Source organism: Miniopterus natalensis, chromosome 4 (genome assembly GCF_054644295.1).
Source record: "Miniopterus natalensis isolate mMinNat1 chromosome 4, mMinNat1.hap1, whole genome shotgun sequence".
In the NCBI taxonomy this organism is placed as follows: Eukaryota; Metazoa; Chordata; class Mammalia; order Chiroptera; family Miniopteridae; genus Miniopterus; species Miniopterus natalensis.
In genome coordinates, this window is record NC_142084.1 from 96,277,910 (window position 1) to 96,296,167 (window position 18,258).

Sequence of the window (18,258 nt, forward strand, 5' to 3'; positions counted from 1 at the left end):
GAATACGTTTCACCTAGTTGCCCGGAGCCACAGAGGCAGGATTGTGTCAATACCCCACCTTTATTGTGACACTGATCCTATCTTGGTTTTAATGATGCTGCCTTACAACCAACCACTACCTACCACTTCGCCCCTTCTCCTGGGCATCTCTTCTTCATCTTTACAACCTTGCTCTCGAACGTAACATCTAATTATCCGCAGCATCTACTACCCCACGGCTTCTCTTTGTGCATTTTTTTTTTTTTCAGTTTCTGATCCTATTGTCAACTGAACAAGTGTCTAAATCTCACAGTTTAAATAAATCTCTGAGCGACGTGGGCTGTGGATGACACTGCAGGTTGGGTACAGTTCAGGAGAGCAATTTGGCATCGTTTGTTGAAACAACTAGCCAGGGAAACACTGCCTTTGACCCAGTAACTACACTTCTACGAATTTTTCTTACAGATGTACTTGCACATGTGCACAAAGAAGTGGGGGGGGGCCCTCTCCCCCCAATCAGTCCCGACGTCAGGCCCCCCACCCCTAGTTAGTCGGGGGCCCTCTTCCCCCCCCCGCAGCAGCTCGAGGCCAGGTCCCCACTCTGCAGGGGGCCCTCGGCTCAGTCCCAGGCCTGGTGGCTCCGAGCTTCACACTGGAGTCCATGGCAAGCAGCTCCTAACGCCGGCCCTGAGCACCGGCCGGGACCCCCCGCAGCGTGACTGTCCGGTTTCCCGGACCGGCGGTAAGGAGCGCGGGTGCCCCGCCCGACGCCGCGGCCACGGCCTTGACCTCGCGGCGCGCTGCAGGCGGCCGGCGGCCCGCGGCCCGCGGCCTGGGGGCGGGGCCAGAAGGGGCGGGGCCCGCGCGGCTCTCGGCGCCAGAGGGCGGGGCTAGGGGCGGGAAGGGGCGGGGCTTGGGCGGGAAGGGGCGGGGCCTGCGGGGTGATGGCCAGGGTTGTCGCCGCCGCGGCTGCCGTCTCCTCAGCCGCAGGAACCGAAGTCGCCGCCGCCGCCGCCGCCTCCGCCGCCTGGGTCGCCGGCCGCCCGCGCGCTGGCTCGGCCGGGGCCCGCAGCCATGGAGGACTTCATCGTGATCTCGGACGACAGCGGCTCCGAGAGCTCCGAGGGGACCCGCCCGGGCCGAGCGCGGAGGCTCCGCCGGGCCCTGTCCCGGACCCCCGGCGCGCCGCCCCGCCGGACCGTGGTGAGTGCGCGAGCCGCCTTCGCCGCGGCGCAGCCCCCGCTCGGGCCGCGCCGATTCGCCCCCGCCGGCCGGGCCCGCGGTCCCCGGCGCCCCCGCCGCCCGCCCGCCCGCCCGGTGGCGCCTCACGGCTGCAGCCGCTTCCCGCCTCGCCGCCTGCCCGGCCCCGAGGAGCGCGGCTGGCCCGGGCGGGGGCGGCCAGGCCTCCGGGCTCCGCGTTGAAGCCCGAGCGGCCAGAGGGGCTGGAGAGGGGCGGCCGAGCACATGGGCGACGTCCCACGGCGGGCGGCGGGCGGCGGGCGGGCCGGGGGCTGACCCGAGCCTCGGCCGGGGTGGGGGCTGGGGCCCCGGGGGACGGGGCCTCCCGGGGGCGGGCCGCGACCTCGAGGCCGGCACGCGGGAGCCTGTAATTGTTTGGCTTGCGGTGGGTGCAGGTGTGTGCGGGGAGGTAACGGGAGCCGGGCGGGGGAGTCGCGGGCCTGGGCAGACGGTGGCGGCGCTCCAGGGCCTGGCGGCCGAGCGGGGCCCCGGCGTCGGAGTTATGCAGGGGGGCGATTTATCCGGCCGAGCAGACGCGTGCGGCGCGGGCCCTGCGGGAGCAGAGGGGGCGTCCTGCGCCGTTCCTCTGCCTCTCGGCCTCCCTAGTCTTTGTCCTCCCTGACGTGGAGAATAAAACGTGTGTGTGTGTGTGTGTGTGTGTGTGGCCCCTGCCTTTCTAGAACCCTCCACAGGTATTTATTGGACCCCCTACTGTGGGCCAGACGTTTTAGGGGGCGGGGATACAATGGAGAGCAGGACGACCGTGGTCCCTCTCACAGAAGGTGACCTGTTCAACAAGTGGCTGCTGAGAACTCAGGGGGCCGGAGGCCGACAGGCTTTCTACCCCGGGACTGTCACCCTCAGACTTCCAAGGGTCTTCCCGGCCCCGCAGAGCCACGCACCCCAGAAATGAAGGCATGAGCCCGCGCGGTCTCATAGATCTGTAACACACCGTTTAAGGAAACCGCCTTTCTTCCTGTGCAAAAACTCCTTCAAGACAAATGCAGCCCCTGCTCCTTCAGTCCCCTCCCCAGCCAGCCCCCCTTCGCGTCCCAGGTGAATGAATGGAGAATGAAATGCGGAGGCACAGCCAGTGCACGGATGGTGCTGTGCTGCCACGATCCAAGCAGGAGTCCTCAAAAGTCTCAGTAAAGAATTTAGATGAGGTGGGCAGACAAGGGACTTCCAAGGTAGAAGTGATCCAACTGGGTAGGTGAACGGATGTACCGAGCACTTGGCAGTGTGTGGGACATAGTAGGTCCACAGTAAACATCCGTTGGGTGAAATAATGATTGGGGGGGGGCGCAGTTCAGGTGGGAGTTTGTTCAGGGAGCCAGTTCAAGAGTGGGAGCAGGCTTGGTGTGCAGGGGACGCTGCCTTTTCAGTCTGGACCTACTGGAATTAAAGTGCTGACGGAAACGTACATGGATGTCGCCCTCCCAGAGAAATTGATCTCCAAGAACAGGCAGGAGGGAGAGATTTGGTAATTATCCAAATAGAAAGCACCAAAGGCGTAAGAGTGACTGAGATGGTCAAGGAAAAGATACTGCAGAATAACTCACAGCTGCCTTTCCTCCCTGTCCCTCCTCTTTCCTACTGCGCCTCCTCTCAGTCCCCCTTGAACTTGGTCCTTCCTACCTGCTTCCGCTCATCCCAAGTGTTACCCCTCTTCCCTCATCCTAGCCCAGCTTCCCTCTTCAAGCACATGGACAGCACCCTTATCCCCGTCTGTGGTCTGCTGTGGCCCTTCACATGTACTTCGGCGCCCTCTCTAACTGCTCACCCCGTGACCACTAACCTGGCCTTTTGCTCTTGAGCCTCTTGAGTTGATGAGAAATGAAGGGCAAGTTCCAGAGAGTTATACCCAATTTAAATCTTACTTCTCTAGATATTTTTACTCCAGCTTTCTAAAAATTTCAAGTTTTTCTCCTTTTATCTCGCTTGCCAATTAGATAAGGGTGGTAGGATAACCATGTAAAAGATCAGAGGCATTGAGAGACTTGCAAGGTTATAAAGCCTCAAGCACCTTAGTCCAGCTTTTCTTCAAGGCCCTGAGGTCAGAGAGACCTCTGCAAATCATGACCCCAACATAGCAGCTGTGTGAGCTTTGGCCAGTTCTGCCATCTCTCTCAGTGTTTGCTCTTGGGAACATTAATACCTACCTGGCAAGGCTATTAGAAGATTTGTAGTGAGGTGATGCAAGGAAAATGCCCAGCATAAATGAGAGCTTTTGCTACACTCTGTTATTTCTCAGGCAGGCCTGACCTCACACTTGGCAGGCAATGAAATAAACAAGTTTTATAATTTTCTTTTCTTTTTTACAGTATTGACTGAGGGGAAGCTATGTGTTTGAATTTAGGAAATGAGGAAGCTCTATCCAATACTGTAGTTAATATTTCTAACTCCTGGGTCTTAACCTGGGCTTTGGAATTTCACTAAGTTGATGAAGTGGGTTTGTGTTTTCAGTAATTTTTATTGCTTTTTCTTTTCCGCACTGAACCTATACAGATAGTTGATTGATTTTGGTTGATCTATTACCAAAAAAATTTAGAAATGTATATAAAGGAGAAAATTAAATTGCCCTTAATCTCACTATCCAAAGGTAACGAATGTTAACATTTTGATGTATGTCTGTCTGAACTGGGATCTGTAAATGTACATGTGTGCTCATACATACCCATGTGTCCCCCAATACTTGTTTTTGCAAAAATGAAGTTTTGCTATATATGTGTTTTTTATAGCTTGCCTTTTTCTAGTAGTGTACTTTTATCTCTTTCCACACTAATAAATACACATTTTTACCAATATTTTTAGTGTATTTCATTATACAGATTTACAATATTTATAATCTACTATTAATGGATATCATGCTGGTTGTTTCTAAATTTTCTCTATTATAAACAGTGCAGTAAGGAATTCCCTCATAAATAATCTTTGTACCCTTCTTTATTTGTTTGTTTAGGATAAGATCCTCTTAGATGTGAGATTGTTGAGTCAAAAGGTATGGCCCCCTTTGAGGGCTTTTGACATACATTGCCTACAGAATTTCCTACAGAAATTGTATATCCACTGTAGTCTCATAATACCACTATCTTCACTACCTAGTCACCCCTAGATAGTGTCAGTTTATTTAGTAAATATTTATTGTTTGCCAGGCTCTTGTAGGTGCTGCGAATACAGCCATGAACAAAACCGAGTCCTGCCCTCATGGAGATTTCATTCTACTCAGTGAGAGACGCACATTTAGCCACATAAGTGTAATGTCGGGTGACATACAGAGTATTAGGAAGGAACATGAGGCCTTTTCATTCTTTTCATCTTTGCTGATTTGACAGCCACACTCTGAGCTATCATGGTTTTAATTTTTTTCTTTGGTTGTAATTCATTCTTTCAGTAAATACTTATTGAGCCTTTGGCCCTGGGGACCAGAGGTGAGCAAGATAACAATGGGCCTGCATCCTCGTGGGAAAAGACAAGGAATACACAAATAAGTGGGCGACATACTGGAGAGGAACTTGGGTGGCATTGGATACATCAGGTTGTGTTTTCAAAGAATGCCTCTCTGAGGAGTTAATATTTGATCTGAGACCACAATGACAACAGATTTGTTATGAGCAGGTCTGAGGAAATAAGGTAGAAGCAAAGGGTGCAGCAAAAATGAAGGCTTAGAAGTGGGAATGGTCATGACTTACTGGAGGAATCCAAAGGCCGGGGGGGGGGGGGGGGCTGGAATGCAGTGAGCCGAGGACACAGTCGAAAAAGGTGAGAAGTAGGTGGGCGCGGTCACAGGCCGTGCAGCCCACACAGGGAATTGGGGTTTTATTCTGTGTAGCAAGACATTTTTGAAGGATTTTAAGCAGGGGAATGACATGATCTGATTTACGTTTTTAAAAGGTGACTCTAGCTGTTATGAGATGAAAAGACTATAATGTAAGGTGACTGTATAATTTCTCATACAGATGGGGATCCTTTTGCACATGAAAGGGGGTGCTAACTGGACAGGTTATCAAGCAGCAAGTAAACTGGAACTGTCCCAGACAAGCCAGAAGTATAGTCAGCTACTGTAAGTGGACAAAAGTGGAACCAGGTTGCTCAGCCTAGGAGCTGTCTGCTATAGTCCAGACCAGACACAACCATAGCTTAGACTAGAGCGGTGGTGCAGGGTCAGAGACCTGAGGGACGCGGTAGATACTTAGGGAGTAAAATCGGCGGGTCCTGACTGCTTGGATGTGGGTAAGGAGGGAAAGGGAGGAATCAAGAGGGATGGCCTGGTTTGGGCCTGAACAACTGGATGCATGCTGGTGCCATTCATTGAAATGAAGACGACTTGGGGAGGAACAGAGTTGAAGGAAAGATTCAAGACCACTGTTTTGAAGGTGTTAGTTAGCCAGCTGGAGATGCCAGATGTGAAGTTTGTGCTGAGTTTGGAGGCCATGGAGGAAGTCCTCACTAGGGACACAAATTTGGTGTCACTAGCACATAGGCTGTAGTGATTTAGATGCGATCATCTAGGCTGAGAGGCTACAGAAGGAAGAACATCCAGGGCCTAGCCCAGGTGAAGGCAAGGGGTGGAAGAGCAGCTAGTGAGGCTAGAGGTCAGTGTGTGCTCAGCTGGTAGTAGAGGTGGACATCTTGTACATGTTTATTGGAGATAAATAAATATATATATGTATCTGTTTCTGTCCTATTGGGGTGTTATTTTTCCTACTATGTAAATATCATGTATTGGATTCATTATGGGTTGAATTGAGTCCTCCCAAAAGATACGTTGAAGTCCTAACTCTCACTATTTGGAAATAGGGTCATTGTAGATGTAATCAGTGAAGACAAAGTCATATGGAGTAGGGTGGGCCGTTAGTCCAATATGACTGGTGCCCTTTTAAGGCAGTGTGAAGACAGAGGAAAACCACCATGTGATGATGGAAGCAAAGATGGGAGTTATGCAACAGCTGCAAGATAAGGATTGCTGGCAACACCAGAAGCTAAAAGAAAGGCATGGAACAGACTCCCAATGAACCTTTAAGAGAGCGTGGCCTTGCAGACACCTTCATTTTGAGGATAAGTTACTGAGAGGATAAGTTACTGTTGTTTTAAGCCAGCCAGTTTGTGGTAATTTGTACTGAAAAACGAGTAACAGACTCCTTTGTCATACATGTTAACATTTCCCCCCCAACTTTTGAATTCTTTTTGTTTTCTTTACAGGAGTTACAATTTTTTCTTTTAATCCTCACCTGGGGGACATGCTTAGAGAGAGGAAGAGAAAGAGAGAGAAACAGCGATTGGTTGCCTTCTGTACATGCTCCCACCAGGGATCAAACCCACAACCCAGGTATGTGCCCTGGTTGGGAGTCAAACCAGCAACCTTTCAGTGCACAGGACCAACTGAGCCACTCCAGTCGGGCACAGGAGCTCTAAGTTTTACGTAGCCAATTCTGTCACTCTTTTCCATTATTTAATTTCTGTCTTTGTTGTCATGCTTAGAAAGGCTTTCCTCACTCTTAAGGTTATAAAAATATACTTTACATTTATTTACTTACTTATTTACTTATTTATTTATTTATTTATTTATTTATTTTTATTTATTTATTTAAAATATATCTTTATTGATTTCAGAGAGAGGAAAGGAGAGGGAGAGAGATAGAAACATCAATGATGAGAGAGTCACTGATCCCGCAACCCGGGCATGTGCCCTGACTGGGAATCGAACCCTGATCGCCTGAATCCTAGGTCGATGCTCAACTGCTGAGCCACGCCCGGCTGGGCAAAAATATGCTTTACATTTAATTAATTCATTAATCTACCTGGAATTAGTTTCAAACAAGGGATGAAATGGTAATCTAATATTTTCCTCTCCAGATGGTTAGCCAGTTGTCCCAACATCACTTGTTGAATCCCTGTCCTTTTCACCCAGTGGTTTGAAATGTTACTTTATTAAGTGGTAAAGTTCTATGTAGTTTATATATTTTGCTACAGGCTATTTTAATCAAAAGTAGAGGAAGCACCTCATTACTCTCCTAGAATTTTTCTGGCTAGTTTTGCATGTTTATTCTTTCAAAGACTTTAAAATCATTTCATCAACTTCCAAATAATGTGTACTTTTAAAATTGGGATTACAGCCCGGCCGGGCATGGCTCAGCGGTTGAGCATCGACCTAGGATCCAGGTGATCAGGGTTCGATTCCCGGTCAGGGCACATGCCCGGGTTGCGGGATCAGTGACTCTCTCATCATTGATGTTTCTATCTCTCTCTCTCCCTCTCCTTTCCTCTCTGAAATCAATAAAGATATATTTAAAAATAAAATAAAATAAAAAAATAAAATTGGGATTACACACTAAATTTAGAAATCTACTTTACTCAATAAAGTTTAAGGTTCTTGTGTGCGCATTCGCACATCTTCGTTTTGTTTTCAGAAAAGTCTTTCCTGTACGGGTATTATTTTCCTGTGTCGTTTAACACTTAGCTCTTTCTTCGTCTGAAATGTTTTAGATGCGTGAAGTGTGCCCAGCGTTTACCAGAGACTCTGTTGCCTTATTTCTAAGATAGCACTGAGTTGAAGACTTGTCAATTTGAGAACAGCTTTTCAGGAAAAGAGGAACTACCACACAGAATGTCCGCAATAACCATTCTTGATATTAGAATGTATGTTGTTCATCAAATATGATGTTAATTATGCAGGAATAATTTCTTAAATAATCATTTTTTCTCCACTTATTTGAAACACGTTGTTTTATACGCTTATGTCTGTTTCTGGATTTTCTCTTATGTTTCATTGATTTGTCTATTCTTGTGGTTTGGCAATATTTTTTGTATCTAGTAGAGCAATTATCGGTCCTTTATTTCCCCCAAGATTTATTGGCTATTGTGTCCATTTACTCCTCCAAATGAACTTTAGAATAATTTTGTCAAGGATTTCAGTAGATCAGGGTCTCTTTGGGCCAATACCTCTTTGTTGTGGGAGGCTGTCACCCGCAGTGTGGGATGCTCATCAGTATCTTTGGTCTCTACAGCTAGATGCCAGCAGTAGCCCTCCCACTTGTGACAACCAAGAATGTCTCCAGACATTGCCAAGTGTCCCCTGGAGGGCAAAATTACAGCCAATTCAAAACCCTTAGATAAGATTTGTAAGCTAATTAAAGGAGAATTAATATCTTTATAATATTGTCTTCCTAATTAGAAGCATAGTATAACTCTCATTTTATGAGGCTTTCTTCTTGGCAATTAGACTTTCTTCTTGGCAATTTGGATCCTGAGCCTTTCTTATCAAGGAGCTAATGTTTTGGTTCTGAATGACTATTTGTCACCCAGGGTTGAACATGTTAGTCGTGGTGAGTATCACATATTAAGAATAGTTGGCATTCATGCCTCACACCCTATATGTGCTTTGAGTGGATTAAGTCGTGTAATCTTCACTGCAGCCCCACGAGGTAAATACTGTTACTATCCTCATTTGATAGAGGAGGAAACTGAGGAAGGTTCAACCAAGTGCTAATGGGTAGAGCAGTTTTACCACCACTAGTCTCAATCTTGAAAATCCTGGGATAAACTTGTGAACCTCTCACCTGGTTTCCAAGGGAGCATCCTGTAGGGATGCTAGAAACAAATGGTTGGGGCGGGAGGGAAACAAGTTGTAATATATAATTTATTTTTTTAATGTGTTTTTTTTAAGAATGGACCCACCAGGGTTTCTTAATCTAAAAATTACTTTTTTAAACCCTATCACGTACTTTAAAAAATATTTTTTAAAACCACTTTTTCTTTCTCAACCTCTTTCCTGAAAGAGTAAGTTCACTGTGGTACACAGCCATATCCCCAGTATGCCCAGCAACTAGTTTAATGCCTCAAATATAGTGGGTGCTCAGTAACTATTTACTTAAGGAGAAACAGAATTCTTATTGTTAGTTTTCTAAGGAATTCTTTCCTCCTGGTAAGTTACGTTACAGATATGTCAAAATACCCTCTGTGATGGGAGACCCAAGGCATAAACTTGACATCTATCCCAGGCTAATTTTTTTTTTTTTTTTAAGATCAGATGGGAGTCCCAGAGAGCCTGGGCACAAGCCCAGAGAGAGCCTCTGGAACAAGCTCTCCAAAGCCCAACACGAGGAACCCAATATCTCCCAGACTATGGACGCTTCACGAATTTGTGTGTCATCCTTGCCCAGGGGCCATGCTAATCTCTGTACTGTTCCAATTTTAGTGTATGTGCTGCCCAAGTGAGCACCAGGCTAATTTTTTTATAAATATTTTTTGGAACTAAAAATACAGCTGTGTCATAGAGTGGAAAGCAAAATTCACCTACATTTTGAATTTAAAACATCAGATGTCAAAATAATTTGGATCTTAAATCAAGGTAAGCTTCCCTTAAGGCCAAAGATGACTTTCCCATCTTCCATTAACAGCTTTATTCAGATGGAATTCCATCCATACATAAAATTCACCCATAAATTCCAAATTTTGCAACCATCACCACTATCTAATTTTAGGACATTTTCTTCACTCTTTCCAAAAGGAAACCCTGTACCCTCCAGTGGCTTCTCTGGGGTTTTTCTTTAAGGTACACAATCATATTTTGAAAAATAAAATTACCCCATTTTAAATTATAAAAAGAATTTTAAAATTATAAAAAGGAAAATAATTCAGGACATTAGTAAGAACCCACCCCTGTACATTCCCACTCTCCAAACATAACTAACAGTTTTTGTGTATTATCCCAGAAGTTTTCTGTATATGTACACAAAGGTACATAAATGTCTTAATTTTTTCCCCAATGGAATCATACTAACTTTTAAAAAACCACTTAATATATTTCTTGCATTTAAAAAAATATTAGTATCTCATTCAGACTAGTGTCCATTTTGCTCACAACGGTATTCTGAGTGCATAAGGTGGTAACCTGGCACAAATATTCATTCAATAAATATTTTATCAGTTCCATCTTACCTAATGTTATAAAAAACTATCTAACCAATCTCCTATTGAATTTAATTTCTCTTTTGTGTTTCAGATTATGATGTGATGAGCTCTTCATAAAAATATGTCTGTAGGACAAGTTTCTTACAGTGGAATTTTGGCGTTAAAGACTAATGTATTTAACATGTCACTGTTATGGACATACTGTTATTCTTTGTGGAATCCATTGGAATTTTGTTTAGAATTTATTAGATTTATATGTTAGGGGAGAACAAACACTTTTAAAATTTTAAATGTTTTGTTATAAAACTTCTATGAATAGACAATCTGAATAGACCTATATCTATTAAAGAAATTTAATCAATAATTAATAACCTTCAAAATCAGAAAGCACCTGGCCCAAATGGGTTCACTGGTGTGTTCTACTAAACATTTAAACAAGAAATTATACCAATTCTCTATAGAAGATGGAAGCAGAGGAAATACTTCCTAACTCATGGCCTGCTACCCTCCCACCTCCCAGCTGCTTCCTGATTTCCATAGTAATCACTTGCTCTTCCCAACAGTTTTACTACCTGATGTGTGTATCTAAATAACGTAGTTTACTTTTGCCTATATGTGAATGGCAGCTAAAAGAAAACACTTTCTCTACTCACATCACTCTTGACACCAAATGTGTAGAGAATTGTACTCCACACCAACTGCGTCTCCAATTCTCTGGATGCCAAGTAGGTGCACTACAATTTAATTCCGTTTTGACACTACTGGGAGCTGGGGAAGAACCCGCAGGTTAGGGGCTTAGTCCCCTAAAACTGCCCCCAACTCCAGATGCCAATTGTAATCAGTGGATCCTACACAACTTACCTACACTTCTGTCAAACTTGGCTACAAATCAGGTTCCCAGACCCTCTCCCAAAGTTCTATAGTTTGCTACAGTGGTTCACAGAACTCCGGGGAACACTACTATTACCAGTTCCTTATAAATGATGCAAATGGAGCACCAGAGGAAGAGGCAGGGTCCAGAAGGGGCCCAAGTGCAGGAGCTTCTGCCCCTGTGAAGTTTGGGATGTGCCACCCTCCTAGTGCATGGATGCGTTCACCAACCCAGAAGCTCTCCAAACCCCATGGTTTAGGACTTTTATGGAGGCTCCATGACATAGCATGATGATGAAATTTTAGCCATTGGTTATTAACTCAGTCTCCAGCTTCTCTCCCCTCCCCAGAAATTGAGGGAGTGGGGCTGAAAATACTAACTCTCTAATCACATGGTTCCTCAGGCAACTGGCCTTAATCCTGAAGCCATTTGGGGGCTTTCAGTCATTGCTGCTGTCATTAATAAACTCAGATATGGTTGAAAGGGGCTTATTATGAATAACAAAATAGTGCGCCTCTTATCCCTGTCACTGGAAATTACAAGGGTTTCAGCTCTGTGCCAGGAAAATGGAACAAAGACTAAAATACAGGGTGCCCTCCAAAAATGTATAAGCGCACTGAGTAATTATAAAGGCAGTGTTTGTTAACATTAAGCGATATTATGGTTTTCATTTGCATTTCCCTAATGGCTAATAACGTCAGACATCTTTCCATCTACTGATTTGCCATCTCTCTTCTTCAATGAAATGTTTATTCTCTTCTCCCCATTTTATCATTGAGCTTTGTTTTCTACTGTTGAGTTATGAGTTCTTTACATACCCTAGTTACTAGTCCCTCGTTGGATGAGTGGCTTACAGATACTTTCTCCCAGCCTGCAGTATGGCATCCTCCTCACATGGGCTTTCACAGGCAAAAGTTTGTCATTTTAATTAGGTCTTATTTACTCACTTTCTCCTATAGATAGTGCTTTTAGTGTTGTCTAAAAACTGCCTGGCCCTGGAGCCCAAAGATTTTTCTCCTGTTGTAGGTTTTTTTCCCCTAAAAATTTTATAGTTTTACATTTTATTTCTAAGTCTATAATCTGTTTTGAGTTAATTTTGGCATAAGAGAGATTTCACTCGAGGTTCATATATTTTACCTATGGATGTCCAGTTGCTCTAGCACCATTTGAATTGCTGTTTGTTTTGTGCTCAAATAGACCCAGTTTGGGCCAGTGGAAGCTCCTTTCCACTGGCTTCTGTTTAAGAGTAATTTTGAATAGGCACTATGTTCATCTTACTGGCTTGCTTTGGAAACAAATCCCCAAGTAAGATGCACCTATACTGTACTTACTGTTTTAATCCTGAGGCTGAGTTAAGCTTGACTGTGTGAGATTTTTCTAACTAGTAATGAAAGGAGGGTGCTGCTCTAGAATCCTTTGGATTCTGATGTTCTAATGCAACTTTTCAATTTCCCAAAGTTCTAAAGGTCGGTCCCACTTCTTTAGAAACTAAATAAGTTTCTCTTAGCCTGGGTGTGGGGAAGGGGTAGTGTAACTGTTCTCTTAATTCTTAGTACATTATTAGGCCATCATTGAAAAGACAGTTGGCACGCCACCCCACAACTGCAGTTTTCAAAATATGTGAAACAAAACTAACTGAACTAGCCCTGGCCGGGCAGCTCAGTCGGTTAGAACGTCGTCCCGATAAACCAAGGTTGCAGGTTCCATCCTGGTCAGGGCACACACAGGGAAGAAGCAATGATGCCTGAGTAAGTAGAGCAACAGACCTGTTTCTCTCCTTCTCTCTAAAAGCAATTTAAAAAACAAAGTAACAAAGGGAGCAATAGTCAAAGCCACACTCAAGTGCCCAAGGAACATTCAGCAAGGTAGGCCATTGTTAGGATATAAAACAAGTCACAATGTATTTCAAAAGACTGAAATCATACAGGGTTTGTTTTCTGACCATAATGAAAGTAAATTTGAACTACATGATAATAAAATGACTATATATTACAAATTGTGGAATGAAGTAAAGCAGTACCTACAGGGGAAGTTTTAGCTTTTAATGCTAATGATAAAAAAGAAAGGAGTTGAAAAATCAATGTCTAAGCTTCTATATTAGGAAGCTAGAAAAAGAAGAGCAAATTAAATCGACAGTGAGTAGAAGGAAGGAAATAATGATAACAAATAAATGAAATAGAAAACAGATTTTTTTTAAATCTGTTTTTTTTAAAAGATCAATAAAATTGATAAACTTCTAGCTAGATTGATCGGGAACCAAAAAATGCAGAGGATACAAGTTACCAATCTTGGGGAATTTTTTAAAAAAGAAGTTGGGAATAGATCTATACAGAGCATAGAATTAAAAATATAGTAAGGGACTATTGTGAACAATTTTATGCTACTAAATTTGACAATTTAGATGAATGAATTCCATAAGTCACAAAACTAACACAAGAAGAAAAAGTAGATGTTTACTAAGCTATTGAATCTGTAATTTAAAACAGAAAGACATATATGACATGTTCTCACTTATATGTGGAATCTAATGAACAAAATAAACTGACAGACAAAATAGATCCAGAGGCATGGAAGCACAGAACAGACTGAGGGATCTCAGAGAGAAGGGGGGCGATGCGAAGAGATTAACCAAAGATGCATAGCCCATGAACACAGAAAATAGTACAGTTAAGGCCTGGGGAGGGGGTCAGTGGGGGGGAAAGGGGAGACATCTGTAATACTTTCAACAACAAAGATAATAAAGTTTTTTTTAAAAAACTTTCCTACAGAGCAAATTATAGGCCCAGATAGCTTCACTGGTGATGTCTATCAAACTTTCAAAAAGATAAAAGTATCCAACACAACTATAGGGAGTGGGGTGGGAATAGTTCCCAAGTCACTTTATGAGGCCATTTTTATCAGATAGCAAAACTAGTAAAAGAAATTACAATAGAAAACTATAAACAAATATCCCTCGTGAGCATGCAAAAATTCTTCATAAAATATTGATACATTAAACCCAACAACATAGAAAAAGAATAATACATCATAACCAGGTGGTGTTCTCCCCAGGATTAATTTAATATTAGAAAGTCACTGAAAATAAAAAGTGATCATCTGTGTTGTACAGAAAAAACATTTGACAAAATTTAACAACTGGTCCCAATTAAAACCTTCAGAAAACTAGGAAAAAAGGAAACCACCTCAGTCTGACACAAGCATCTGAAAACCCATCGCTAACACCACACTTGACAATGAAAGGCTGAAAGTCTAAGTTCAAGAGCAGGACAAGAATGTCTGTTCAGCACTTCTGTTGGGAATTATACTGGATGCCTTAGCCATTGCAATAGGCAGGAAAAAGAAAGAAAAGGTACAGATTGGGAAGGAGGAAGTAAAACTTCTTTATTTGCAGACAACATGATTTGTTAGGTGGAAAACTCTAAAAGATCTACAAAAATAGTTACTTGAACTATTAAGTGAGTTTAGCAAGGTTGGAGGACACAGGGATAAAATACATCCATAGTATTTCTATATGCTAGTAATGAATAATTGGAAAATGACAAAAATTCCTTTCCATTTCCAATATAATCAAGAGTTAAATTGTTTGGGTTTAAGAAAGAGGCGTGTACAGATGCAGTGGGGATATGAGAGAGGCATGATGAACCTGTGGCGAGAAGTTGTTGGGGCGACTTCACATGGTGGTATCTGTGCTGAGTCTTGAAACACAAGAAACTTCTAAACAATCAAGGGGATAATAGTCATTCTGGGCAAAAGAAAGAACATAAGCAAACATAGAGATACTGGAGAAAGCATGGCGCTTCGGGGGATCTGTGGGACTGTGTGATTCAGTCATGTGAGGAGGGACAGTAGTCAGGGAGGGGCTACATGCAGGCCTTACTATGAAGGACCTTATGTGTCATGCTAAGACATTTGTCCTTTAGCCTATAGCTCAGATGGTGGGTTTTAAGTGGGACAGACATGGTAATGTTGCACTTCAGAAGTTGGCGATGGAAGAAGGGATGAATTCAGACCCTCTATGGTCTGGCAGCTACTTAAGTTCAGCTAGCAGCAGAGAGCCACCACAGGCAGTGATGCTGTTTGGCTGCTGTTTAGGAAAGAGGTGTTGGTTTCACCAAGCAATCCCTGTTCCAGGGTGAGGTGCATGCCAGCTTCTTACCTGACCCACCCAGAATCCTGTGCCCTGCTTTGGTGCCATTGACAGTGGTGACCATCACGTCTACTAAGATATAGCATAGTAGCTGTGGTAGCCCAGCAATTGGTACCCAACGAGGTGAGAAGACACCTGGGAGGGAAAGCAATATTGCTGCAGGCTCGTGGCACAGAGTTTGATTACAGTGCCTCTGGCTGGCATTGCCAGGCTTTGTGACCTGCCTAATCATTTCATAACCCTTTATAGTATTATCCTCCATATCTGACAACAGGCTAGCTGTGTATTGAGTGAAGGTGTACATTCCTAGGCCCTAACAGGGAAAGAAGGAAACAGTCCTGGTTTGCATGTTTGTCTCTGCTACTTCGCTGTATAATCCTTAGGTAAATAACCCACTGTCTCTGAACTTGTTTCCCCACCTGCACAATGGAGGTGATAATGCTTACCCGATAGGTCACTGTGAAAGTTAGACATGAGGAAGCTCTCAACATGTTCTTAGCACAGAGTCAGTTCTCTTAGACTAGCGTCTCTTTTTCTGCAGCTTCCATTGTAGGTTATCCTGTGCATTTGCTTTTCCAAGCAAAAGTTGCTTTTTAGTTTGTGCCTCAAGGTTGAAATATTACCTACAACTTCCCTATCCACCTTGGATCAGAACACTTTCCCACTATGCCCTCAGTAATGTGCATGTGGCATTTGGATAAATTGAGAAGCTATAGAAATGAACAGCTTTGAAAGTAGTAAAATTTTGATCAAAGGAAATAATGTTTATGTTATATAAGATTTATACATTGTCAGTGAAGTGAAAAGGTAAAATATGCTTATCCTTAAACGCTAAGATTTGTCTTCTAAGATGAAACTGAGACTCCTACTTGACCCTTTATCTTCTCACAATCCTTCAACAGGACTTCATTGACTTAACCAGAGAAACCAGACCAAGGCCAAAGGATCGCAATGGAATCTGTGTGATTGACCTGACAAGAACTGAGGAAGAAAACAGACCTATTGCCACTCTTGACTTGACTCTAGAACCTGTTGCTCCTTCCCAGAAGGAGTCAACCAATCTTCAAACATGTGCCAGCCTCTCCAGCAAAGAGGTGATGGAAGGGCGGGTGGACAGAAGCTCTTGGCCTGCAGCACGGAGAATCATTAACAGCGATCCTGTGGATTTGGACCTTTTGGAGGAAGCCGCATTTGAAGGCCCCCAACCCCCTACATCCATCAATGGAGACTCTGTGTGTCCAGCAGAGCCAAACTGTAGCTCAACCACATTCAAAGATGACTTAAGCTTCTTGGCCAGCCTAGAGCTGTCTTCAGATATTCACTCCCTCTCCCCAATAAGCAATAATGGCAACAGCAGCAATCAAAGGGCACCCTTGCCGTGCCCACAGCAAGATGCACCTTGCCCACCACAAGCCTTGCCATGCCCACTGCGAGTCTTGCCGTGCCCACTGCGAGCCTCACCATGTCCACCACGAGCCTCCTCATGCCCACCACGAGCCCTGTCATGCCCATCACCAACCGTGCAGTGCCAACAACAAGCTTTGCCTAACCTGCCTCAAGAAGTGCCATGCCCTCAGCAAAATATGCCAAGCCCACCTCAGGACTCATCATGGCATCCTCAGCACTTACCATGCCCACCTCAGGAGTCGTCATGGCATTCTCAACACTTACCATGCCCACCTCAGGACTCATGGCATCCTCAGCACTTAACATGCCCACCTCAGGACTCATGGCATCCTCAACATTTACCATGCCCACCTCAGGACTCCTCATGGCATCCTCAACACTCACCAAACCCACCTCAAGCCTCATGGCATCCTCAACACTCATCAAGCCCATCTCAAGTCTCGCTCTGCCCGCCTCAAGACTCTCTGGGCCTACCTCAAGGAGTACCAGGCCCACCTCAAAACATATCATATCCACAAGATGTGGCACACCTGCAAGACATGCCACAGTCATTGGGAGACATGCTACAGTCATCAGGAGACATGTCACAGTCATTGCAAGATGCGCCAAGGTCACCAAGAGATGCACCAAGGTCACCAAGATATGCTCCACTGTCACCAAGATATGCGCCACAGACACCAAGATATGCGCCGGAGTCACCAAGAGACATGCCACAGTCACCAAGAGATGCGCCACAGACACCAAGATATGCACCAGAGTCACCAAGAGACGTTCCACGGTCACCGAGAGATGTGCTGCAATCACCAAGATATGCACCCCAGTCACCAAGATATGCGCCGCAGTCACCAAGATATGCACCGCAGTCACCAAGATATGCTCCACAGACACCGAGATATGCACCACAGTCACCAAGAGACGCACCACAGTCACCTGGAGAAGTCTCACTCTTACCAGATGTGCTACGTTTGCCTGGAGACATGCCACACTTGCCAGGAGACAGGCCTGACTCTCCCCCAAATGATGTGCAGAACCGTGACACCCCCATGGATATCTCGGCCCCATCTTCTCCACGCTGCTCTCTCAGCCCACAGTCTCCACAGTCTAAAGCTTCCTTGGAGAAAATCCCTTGGAGTTTCTCTGTCACAGAAACTCCAGCCAGAAAGGCGGTAACAGTGTCAGAGCGTGCCAACCCCGGGTCCGCCCAGGTACAGGCACGAACCCCACCAGGTGTGCTGTACAACAGACCGTGCCTGCATAGACTGAAGTACTTCTTACGGCCTCCGGTGCACCACCTCTTCTTCCAGACACTGATCCCCGATAAAGACGTAAGAGAGGTGAGCTAACCCACCCTCCCCTAGGGATTAGATGTTCTCTCTACAGGCCTAGCCTAAGGATAGTATGCCAACAAGAGTCCACACATGAGCCCGGCTGGCGTGGCTCAGCGGTTGAGCACTGACCTAGGATCCAGGAGATCGCAGTTCGATTCCCGGTCAGGGCATATGCCCAGGTTGTGGGCTTGATCCCCAGTCGGGGGCACACAGGAGGCAGCCAATCAATGACTCATCATTGATGTTTCCATCTCTTTCTTTCCTTCTCCCTTCCTCTCCCTGAAATCAATAAAGATATATTTTTTTTAAAAAAAGAGTCTATACATGAGAGAACATGCCCAGTATGAACTTGACATTTTAATCTTTCCCCGACT

General features: G+C 44.8%; 1 protein-coding gene and 1 non-coding gene across 2 annotated transcripts in view; one reads left to right on the forward strand and one right to left on the reverse strand.

Moving 5' to 3' along the window:
• The first annotated feature begins 992 nt into the window (after window positions 1–992).
• SIMC1 (SUMO interacting motifs containing 1) overlaps window positions 993–18,258 on the forward strand; it is a 38,722-nt gene continuing 21,456 nt past the window's right edge. Inside the window, 2 exon segments of the mRNA XM_087816984.1 lie at window positions 993–1,182; window positions 16,052–17,890. Coding sequence (XP_087673110.1) covers window positions 1,054–1,182; window positions 16,052–17,890 — 1,968 coding nt within the window. The 5' untranslated portion in view covers window positions 993–1,053.
• On the reverse strand, window positions 9,336–9,439 carry LOC148093416 (U6 spliceosomal RNA). Its single transcript, XR_015714513.1, has one exon. It is a non-coding gene; the product is annotated as a U6 spliceosomal RNA (small nuclear RNA).